The sequence below is a fragment of the Pseudophryne corroboree genome, chromosome 1 (genome assembly GCF_028390025.1).
Source record: "Pseudophryne corroboree isolate aPseCor3 chromosome 1, aPseCor3.hap2, whole genome shotgun sequence".
NCBI lineage: Eukaryota > Metazoa > Chordata > Amphibia > Anura > Myobatrachidae > Pseudophryne > Pseudophryne corroboree.
In genome coordinates, this window is record NC_086444.1 from 1,184,372,042 (window position 1) to 1,184,383,080 (window position 11,039).

General features: G+C 47.9%; 1 protein-coding gene across 2 annotated transcripts in view; it reads left to right on the forward strand.

Moving 5' to 3' along the window:
* Positions 1-6,486, forward strand: part of ANKRD53 (ankyrin repeat domain 53) — a 152,947-nt gene extending 146,461 nt beyond the window's left edge. For both annotated transcript variants that reach the window (XM_063925307.1, XM_063925306.1), the window contains one exon: positions 5,707-6,486. In XM_063925307.1, coding sequence (XP_063781377.1) covers positions 5,707-6,339 — 633 coding nt within the window. In that variant the 3' untranslated portion in view covers positions 6,340-6,486. The remainder of the gene's footprint in view (positions 1-5,706) is intronic.
* The last annotated feature ends 4,553 nt before the right edge of the window (positions 6,487-11,039 follow it).

Consider the following 11,039-nt stretch of genomic DNA (forward strand, 5'->3'; position numbering starts at 1 on the left):
AGACGTAGGCCCACATCCACTCCTGCTTGTAGAAAAAGCAGGAAACATCCTAGATGGAATTCCATCGCAGAAAATTTTCTGCTCTCACACCAAGACACGCATTTCTTCCAAATACAGTACGATGGTAATGCTTAGACGTTACCCCCTTCCTGGCTTGGATTATAGTTGGATAACCTTTTGAAGGATCGCTCTCCTGGCTAGAATCAGACGTTCAACTTCCATGCCGTCAAACGTAGCCGCGGTAAGTCCTGATAGACGAACGGACCTTGTTGCAGAAGATCCTTGCGCAGAGGTAGAGGCCATGGATCTTCGAGGAGCATCTCCAGAAGGTCCACGTACCAGGCCCTTCTTGGCCAGTCTGCAGCAATTAGAATTGCTTGAACCTTTTCCCTTTTTATTAGTTTTAGAATTCTTGGGATCAGAGGAAGTGGAGGAAACATGTACACCATCTGATAGACCCATGGAGTCGTCAGGGCGTCTACCGCCACCGCCTGTGGGTCTCTCGACCTCGAACAATACCGCTTGAGCTTCTTGTTGAGACGAGAGGCCATCATGTCGATCTGTGGATATCCCCATCGATATGTCAAGCACCGGAACACTTCCGGGCGAAGGCCCCACTCCCCCGGGTGCAGGTCGTGTCTGCTGAGGAAGTCTGCTTCCCAGTGGTCTACTCCCGGAATGAAGACCGCTGACAACGCCACAGCGTTTTTCTCTGCCCAGAGGAAAATTCTTGACACCTCTGACATTGCTGCTTTTCGTTCCGCCCTGTCGGTTTATGTACGTTACTACCGTCACATTGTCCGAATGGACCTGAATGGCCCGATCTTGAAGATGATGTGAGGCCTGCAGAAGGGCGTTGTATATGGCCCTGAGTTCCAGAATGTTGATTGGAAGGACGACTTCCTGACTGGACCATCTTCCTTGAAACTGCATCCCCAACCACTGAGGCTTGCGTCTGTGGTTAGCAGAATCCAGTTCTGAGTTCCGAACCTCCGACCCATGATGAGGTGAGAAGTCTGTATCCCACACAGAAGGGAGATCCTGGCTTTTGGTGACAGACGGATCCTCTGGTGCATGTGAAGATGCGATCCGGACCATTTGTCCAACAGATCGAGCTGGAAGGGTCTTGTGTCAAACCTTCTGTATTGAAGAGCCTCGTAAGAGGCCACCATTTTTCCCAGAAGGTGAATGCATAGATGCACAGATATCCGGGTTGGCTTCAGGACATCCCGAACCATCGACTGGATTACTTATGTCTTTTCCAACAGAAGGAACACCTTCTGCGACTCCGTATCCAGTATCATTCCCAGGAATGGGAGCTTCCGTGTTGGCTCTACTGTAGGTGATATTTCGGAAGGTTCAGAATCCACCCATGATCCTGGAGAAGTTTGGTTGAGAGAACAATGCTGTCTAGCAACCTTTCCCTGGACGGTGCTTTTATCAGGAGATTGTCCAGGTACGGAATTGCGTTCACTCCCTGTTTGAGGAGTAGAAGCATCATCTCTGTCATCACCTTGGTGAACACCCTTGGTGCTGTGGAGAGACCAAATGGCAGGGCCTGGAACTGGAAGTGACAGTCCTGCAGTGCAAACCGTAGATAAGCCTGATGAGGTGGCCAGATCGGAATGTGAATGTACGCATCCTTGATATCCAGAGACACTAGGAATTCCTCCTCCTCCAGACCTGATACCACCGCTCTCAGAGACTCCATCTTGAATTTGAACACTCGTAAGTACGGGTTCAACGACTTGAGGTTCAAAATTGGTCTTACCGAACCATCCGGTTTCGGTACTACAAACAAGTTTGAATAGTACCCCTTGTTTAGCTGATGAGGTGGAACTGGAACAATGACGTGAATCTGTACCAGTTTTTGGATGGCATTTTGTAAAGTTATACTTGCCTCTTGTTAAACTGGCAAGCCTGATTTTAAGAATCTGTGAGGTGGGAGCTCTTGGAACTCCAGTCTGTAGTCATGGGAAATAAGATTTATGACCCAGGGATCCTGGCACGAATTTGACCAGTTCTGACTGAAGAATTGTAGGCGTGCTCCCACCTGACTGCCTTCCAGGCATTGCGATCCACCGTCATGCTGAAGTCTTTCAGGAAGCAGAGCCTGAGCCCTGTTCCTGAGCACCTACTGTTGCTGGTTTGCGTGATTTACCTCTTGCGCCGCTGGAGGACATAGAAGCACCTCTGGATTTGCCCTTGAACTTGGCCGTCCGAAAGGACTGTAACCTAGAAGCTGAAGAAGTCTTCTTGGTTGGGGGGGGCTGCGGAAGGAAGATACGTAGACTTACCCGCAGTAGCGGTGGAGATCCATTTGTCTAATTCATCTCCAAACAAGGCCTCTCCTGTGAATGGCAGGCCTTCCATGCCTTTCCTGGAATCCGCGTCAGCAGTCCACTGGCGTAGCCACGAGCCTCTGCGTGCCGACACTGCCATAGCGGTGGTGCGTGCGTTAAGCAAGCCTATTTCCTTTATGGCTTCCACCATAAAGTTCACAGAGTCCTGTATATGCTGCAGGAGTAAGACAACGGGTGTGGTATTGAAGGTCGACAGTAACTAGGTCGACAATGTCTAGGTCGACCACTATTGGTCGACAGTAACTAGGTTGACAGGGTGTCTAGGTCGACAGGGTCTTTAGGTCGACATGTTCTAGGTCGACAGGTCGACATGAGTTTTTTATGTTATTTTGGTGTCATTTTCTTCGTAGAGTGACTGGGAACCCCAATTAGTGCACCGCTTCGCTCGCCATGCTTCGGGCATGGTGCCTTCGCTCCGCTACCGCTTCGCTCGGCAGATTACCGTTCCAATCGTAGTCCACGTGGATCGTTAAGTATGAAAAGGTTCAAAAAAAAGAAAAAAAATTGTGAAAAACTCATGTCGACCTTTTGACCTGTCGACCTAGAACATGTCGACCTAGACACCCTGTCAACCAATAGTGGTCGACCTAGTTACTGTCGACTTAAGAGACTGGATCCCAAGACAACATCCCCCCCTAGATAAGGAATCTAACCCCTCAATTAGGTTACCTGACCATTTAGCAATGGCTTTAGTGATCCAAGCACATGCAATAGTGGGTCTTTGGGCCACGCCAGCAGCTGTGTACAATGATTTGAGTGTAGTCTCAGTTTTACGATCAGCAGTGTCTTTCAGGGAGGTGGCACCAGGGACAGGCAATACAATTTTACGTGACAGCCTAGAGACTGATGCGTCCACTATCGGTGGATTTTCCCATTTTTTCCTATCCTCCAGAGGAAAAGTAAAAGATGAGAGCAAACTTTTAGGGATCTGAAACTTATTAGGATTAACCCATGGTTCTTCAAAAGGGTATTCAATTCCTTTGACGCAGGAAAAGTGACCGGACTTTTTTACATTAAAATAAGATTACTCACACTCCTCTGACACCTTATCAGGAAAATGCAGAACATCTCTGATAGCCTTTATAAGAGCCTCTATTCCCTGTGAGAGCTGCACCCCCCCCCCCCTCTCAGAGTCCACCTAACCCTCCTCCATGTCTGACTTGTCAGAGTCAGGCTGCAGGATATGGGCCAGAGATTGTTTTTGCGGACAAAAGGGAGGGGACTGAGACGCTGTTTTGGGAACTGAGGGGGTCATTCCGAGTTGATCGCTAGCTGAATATGTTCGCTGCGTAGCGATGATGCAAAAAAAACGGCACTTCTGCGCATGCGGCACAATGCGCACGCGCAATGTACTTTCACAACGGCCGATGGAGTTTAACACAATGTCTAGCAAAGCTTTTCAGTAGCACTGCTGACCGCAGAGTGATTGACAGGAAGTGGGCGTTTCTGGGTGTCAACTGACTTTTCAGGGAGTGTGTGAAAAAACGCAGGCGTGCCAGGAAAAATGCAGGCGTGGCTGGCCGAACGCAGGGCGTGTTTGTGACGTCAAAACAGGAACTGAACAGTCTGAAGTCATCGCAAGCGCTGAGTAGGTCTGAAGCTACTCTAAAACTGCACAAATTTTTTTTGTAGCCACTGTGCGATCCTTTCGTTCGCACTTCTGCTAAGCTAAAATACACTCCCAGTGGGTGGCGGCCGAGCGATCAACTCGAAATGACCCCCTGAGTCTCTTTTCATAAACTCATCCACAGTCTGTTTTAAGTATTGCGTCTCTTTCTCATTGCGGGACAATTTTGTAGAAAGAGTTCCCTTAAGAGAATTAACCCATTCCAGTTCAGCCCCGCTAACCTGTGAGCCCCCTGGTGAAGAGGAACACTCTGCGGTACAAGACACACACTCTCTGCCTGACAATGTAATGTGACAGCACACACACACACACACACACACACACACACACACACACAGGAAAAGGTTAAAGCACAATTAACCCACAAAGAGCCCTTCAGGGAGACACAGTTGTTTGGAGCCAGCCCCCACAGCGCCGTTATCGCTAATGCCAAGCTTAGCTGGGTCACAGACTACGTACCTTGATAGGGGACTTAGTACACTAATAGTCGCTCCCCCCCAGCTATGACCCCCTGGTACCTCTGAGGTAATCTGGAGTCACACTGGAGGAGCTGCGCGTCCCTGTCCCATCAGCGTCTGTGTCCACTGCAGAGGGAAAATGGCGCTGGTGAGCTGTTGGATCCTCTCAGTGAAGCCCCGCCCCTTCAATGGCACACAGTCTGCCCGCTTATTTTATACTGGCTGAGGAATCTGGGGCTTAAAATGGAGAGAACCATTTTAAGGATGTTATGCCAGTATGGGTACTGTGTACATTGTACGGGGACGCAGTCGTGTACTGTGTCCGGAGACGCATTCCGCCCCCTGTAGAAGCAGTGCGTCTCCGTACCCTCATGCCGCCATAATGGGAGGCGGCTCAGTACCAACCACTCTTCATTCTTCTGGCTCTGTTAGGGGTGGCGGCCTGCTGCGGGACTGTACGCTCGCCGTGGTGGGGCTTGCGAATAGGTCCCTCAGGAGCTCAGTGTCCGGTCAGCAGGCTCACCCTTCAAGAGGTTGGGCCATTCCCCCACCTAAGTCCCATGAAGCAGGCAGGCTGGTGCCATCCAACCCTGCCTGAAAATAACAAACATAAATAATAAATGCAGAAAACTCTTCAGGAGCTTCCTTCAGCGTGACCGACTCCTCCGGGCACATTGTCTAAACTGAGTCTGGTAGGAGGGGCGTAGAGGGAGGAGCTAGCCCACACTATCAAATTATTAAAGTGCCCATGGCTCCTAGTGGACCCATCTATATCCCATGGTACTAAATGGACCCCAGTATCCTCTAGGACGTAAGAGAAACCATGTGCACTGCAGGGTGGGCAGATTTAACAAGTGCAGAGAGAGTTAAATTTGGGTGGGTTATATTGTTTCTGTGCAGGGTAAATAATGGCTGCTTTATTTTACACTGCAACTTAGATTTCAGTTTGAACACACCCCACCCAAATCTAACTCTCTCTGCACGTTACATCTGCCCCACCTGCACTGCACATGGTTTAGCCCATCTGCCAACAAATTTGCTGCTACAATCAGGTCTGAATTAGGCCCATAATGCATGGAGGTGAATGGAAGAAAGGTGGTACCTATAGTTAGAAGCTGGAAGTAGTGGTGTGAGGCTCACATGAAGCAGGTACAGGAAGTCCGTGCGGTCAAATCCACAATAATATGAAACAATGATCATGTATACAATGTATTAGGTCTTGGTATTATCACACTAACAAATGCATCTGCCTTTACAGAAGTTGCAGAAACCCCACACGATGCGTCATGCCAGCAGTTCTGTGAATAACATTAGACTGCCAGAACATCGAGGTGGCACAAATACCGCATCTTCATACAACGGCAACATCAGAGAAGAGGGAACAAAACCTACGACCAGGAGGAAAGAAGCATCACACAGCATAGAGAGAGAACATTCTCATACGTCCCAGACCTGTGACTGGAACCCAAGCACCAACCCTTCCATGTCACCAGTCACAAATATTTACAGGATTCATGCGCTGCGGCTGGGCACGCATCCAGAAGACGTTGGGAAAGCAGACTTCAGCTCCAGCGTTATGCTGACCAAAAATAATCAGGAGCAACCACAAATCAGGACAATTGCAGGAGAAATCCTCTCTCAGCCGAAACTGCCCTATGAGACTATCCAGAGGAGTCTGTTCCCTACGAGGGGCCCCCAGGATAGGGTCCGCATGCCACAGGATTTCAGGGCCCGCCACGTGTTTGATGTGCAGAGTAGGCAGCAGCCGCCAGAGGTACAAAGGCTCGACTCCGAAATCTCTTTTCACCTGCGACAAAACCTGGACCCGAAGACCAGGGAATGGCAGAGTCACTGCCACCCGTCAGCTGCTCATCTCCAACCCACACCCTAGATGACCGACTTTACATCGCATACCCGCCAATGTGAGGCCAAAGTGTTATGTTATGTATGACAATATGGCCCAGAAGGAATTATCCTACACCATATACAATGTAAATCTGGATGGTTTAACATTAATAAAGACACTGCAGTGAAAGTAGCCTGTGCTTTGTTTAGTTATTAATCAAGCGGTGGAAAATTAGAAATAAAAAAATGCTGTCTGAATTCTGTCTTTAGAGTAGAATACAACAAGGCTTATGTAATAAAGTGTTGCTATAGGAGCTTACTTGCTGTAATCCATAGCAACCAGGCAGATGCTAGCTGCATGTTCTCTGGAACATAGGGGGTGATTCAGTAAGGATCCTTACTGCATTTACCCCAATGGTCAGGCCCTGCGCGCACGTGCTGAATGATTTCGGAGTTCGCGATGGTCATCTCAGATGCGAATGCATTGCAAATGTAGGGAGGCGGTGGTATGCACCTCCGCCTGCATGTGCATTGCTACGGATTGCAAGTGCAAGCCTTAGTATTATGGTGGAAATTCAAACCTACAAAAAAAACGCACATCTACGATCAAATTCTTAAGGAGGGCCGCCCAGCACAGGGCAAGTCCGGCCTGCATGCCTGATCCAGCACCACTCCGCCCGCAGACATGCGAAAGCATTGCACGGCGGAGATGCTTTTGCATGTTTAGGGTAGCCCTCTGCCTACTCAGCCTAGCTGCGAAGGCAGATGGCTACCCACCATGTTAAGGGTCGCAGTGGCTGCGTGTGACATCACGCAGCCGCAATGGTCCAGACCTCTCACCTTAAACGGACAGTCAACGCCCCGTTCTGAAGAGAACGCAGTTTAGACCCTTACACATGCGCATACTGGTGTACGCGCATGTGAAAATATACGTTATGGTAAGAACAAGGCAGGAGCATCATGTAGAGCCCTAATCAGGCGAGAAGAACACACATGCACCCCCTTCCATACAAGAGGGAAGAGGTTAGTGAGTAGAAGGATCCTCAAATCAGGTGCGTCAGCGTGGGATCCCTGTGGAACCTGTGGAGAAAATAGGATTTTGGTACTTACCAGGTAAATCCTTTTCTTTGAATCCATAGGGGGCACTGGAGTACTCTTGGGATATGGGCGGCTTAGCAGAAACAAAGGCACTGAATATTTAAATTTAGAACTCTCCACCCCTCCATATCCCAGAGTACCTCAGTGTACGACCTCAGTGTTTTTTACTGAGCGAACAGGAACTATATAGAGAGGTTGACAATGGAGAATTCCTATAACATAACGGACAACAACAAAGTTGACACATAACGTTACTGTCAACTAAACAGTTGACACCATAACCGATAGACCTTTATAATTTGAACCAATCGGTGAAAATGTGTTACCATAAGCTCCTCTGAGCTTAATACAACCCAGGTAAAATTGCTCTGGGTGGGCGTCCAGTGCCCCCTATGGATTCAAAGAAAAGGATTTACCTGGTAAGTACCAAAATCCTATTTTCTTTTTCATCCACTAGGGGTCACTGGAGTACTCTTGGGACGTACCAAAGCTTCCCTCGTGGGCGGGAGAGCTGTTTGACACCTGTAACAGTAGGCGGCCAAAGCTAGATGCTGATGCCGCAACCGTTTCATAACGTGTAAAACGCGCACAAACGTGTGCACTGAAGACTATGTAGCCGCGTCGTAGACGCTTCACGACCAGCTGATCATGACATTCCCACAGAACCTGTGGGATGAGCTATTACTGACGTAGGCGACTGTAACTTAGCCTTAAAGTAAGCCTGACTTGTAGTCATTTTTATCCAACTGGATAATGTCTGCTGAGAAACTGGCTAACCCCAGTTGGCAGCATCAGAGAGAACAAACAACATATCCGTATTACGAACTGTAGACGTTCGGGACATATAGACGCGTAATGCGTGTACCACATTCAGAATTCTAGAATGTGCTGTCAACACAGGAACCACTATTGGTTTATTGATGTGAAAAATAAGAAATCGGAATTCGTCCGAAGTTCTGCTTTGTCATGAGAAAACCCAAATATGGTGGCTTTGAATACAAGGCACCCAAATGTGAAAACAAAACCCTTGCCGAATCTAAGGCTAGAAGAAAAACGTTTTCCAAGTGAGAAACTTAATCCCCATATGTTGTAAGGGTTCAAAATATGAAAACTGTAAGAAATCTGAACCCAGCTTCCAGTCGCATGGCGCTGTAGGTGGGATAAATGGAGGCTGCACTCTGATGACACCTTGTAGAAAGGTGTGTACCGACGCAATAGAGTCAAACGTCTTTGAAAATAACTTGACCACACAGATACCTGCACCCTCAGTGTAGATAAACGCAGTTCTCCATCCCACCCCGTCTGTAAACGAACAGAATACGGGTAACTTGAAAGATGATGTCGGAAACTTCCGAGCTTCACACCCACCTATATAGGCACACCAAATTTTGCAATAATGAGCTGCCGTAAGCGGCTTTCTAGCTCGTAACATGGTTGGTAAAACCGATACTGGAATGCCCTATGTTTTTTCTTAAGAGGGCGGTCTGAACCACCACCCCATCAACCGCAGCCGCTGTACATAGGTAAATAGGGGTAAAAGAACGGTCCCTGTTGTAACAGGTTGGACGTATTATGAGCAGGCAAAGATCGTGTGCGAGTATTCCTTGGAGATTCGAGAAACAAGCTCTCCGAAACCCATGAGATATCACTAGTATGACTGTGACGAACTGTCTTATGATCCGTTTTAGCAACGGAGAGAGCAGCGGAAAACGGTGGAGCCAGATACACGAGGCTGTATGACCACACGAATGTGAGAGCCTCCACCGCCACTGCCCTTGTGATCTTGTAATTGTGGCGAGATGCCATCATGTACACCTGAGGGTAACCCCACCTGTGGAACCACAAGTGAAACACCTCTGGATTTAATGCCCAGTTTTCTGGATGAAAATCCCGACGGGTGAGATCATCTGTCTAACAGATGTCCACTCCCAGAATGAACCCCGTCGACAACATCACCTAATGGTGTTCTGGGCAATTGAGGATTCGAGCTACCTCCCGCATTGCCATGCGGCTTCTCGGTCCTCCCTGGTTGTTGTGTATGCAACTCCCGTTGCGTTGTCTGACTGCACTTGGACAGACTGAAAGCGAAGCATGTAGTGCATTGTAAATTGCACGGAGTTCCAGGACATTTATAGACAGCAATCTGTCGTGATCCGTTTTAGAACCCCTGTCGCTGACCTTTTTAACTACAACTCCTCAACCTCTGAGACTCTCGTCCAGAGTATATACACCCTCGCCCCCCTGTGGGAAACGCGAGTGAAACCCGGCGAACTAAAGCGCTTTGAAAACACATCATTGTTCCTAATAGGCGAATACACCAATGTACCGCTAGTGTGCGTGGCTTTTGCACTAATTGTACTAGATGGTATATTTGTTCTTTCTGGTGTAGTAGGTAAATCTCTTTGATTTACCGTATTTATAATCATACCTAGGAATTGAAGTCGTTCAGACGGAATTATATTTTGAACTTGACCTGCCACCATGGTGTACGTTAGTAGCGCCATCAAGAGGAACCTCTGTTGAGACAGAGTTCTTATGAGCAGATCGTCTAAGTATGGAACGATTGTCACCGCCAGGGCTCTGAGATGAGCTATCATCACCAACATCACTTTGGTGAATACCCGAGGCGTTGACAAGAGGCCAAACGGTAGAACCTGAAATGGTTAATGGTTGTGGCGTATTGCAAAATGCAAGAACCTGTGATGCGATGACCAACCCGGAATGGGTAAATACGCATTGTGAAGATCAAGCGCAATCATGCATCTTGTGGCTCCAAATATGCAAGTACTAACCGCAGTAAATCCATTTTCAAACTGTAGTAAGTGACTTGCTGATTGAGACTGCGACGGAGCCCTCCGGCTTCGTTACCCCAAACAGAGGGGAATAAGTAACCCTGACTCTGTTGGTGTACCAGGCCTGGAAATAAAAAACAGCTGAAACCAGCAGAGACTGAATGGCAACCTGCCAAAACGCCTAATTTCGTCCGACATAGGCAGTCTTGTCTTTTAAACTGTAAATAGCGGATACATCCATGAGTGGAAGTCTGGATGTAAAGGCGCGCTTCCACAATTGGAAAATCGAAATGGCCTAAGAGGCCGTCAAGCCACTGGCTTGTTGACTTTAGCACCCTGGCGTTACAAGTCGTGACTGTTTTTGTACCACAGCCTTGAAAAGACTGAAGTCTAAAGGGATTAAACGTCGGGCCAAAGTATTTCCGTTTTGATACCGGAGGCGGCAATGGCCTGAATATCAAATTTAGGACCAAACAACTTCTGGCCTTGTTGTGCTGAAACTAGCGACGATGAAAAGCGAGAATCGAGGTAACAGGCGTCAGCAGAAGCTTTACAGAGATACTCTGCAGATTCTCATTAACGATAAGTCTAACGTGATCGTCATTGTTTCCATACATAGACCGCCTAGTGACCCAAATGTATCTTGGGTCTTTATAATGTTTGTCACAGACGAATTCACCAATGGCGGAGTGTCCCATTTAGATGTGGAAACGGGTAAATAGAGTTAAATGTTAGTCAGATATTCTAAATAATAACTCATTGAAGATTTATTAAATTCGACGGATTAGATGTTAGAGTCTACTTAGTCTCTGTAAAAATTGAGACACTGACTCACTGGTTATTAGCAATGTATGGT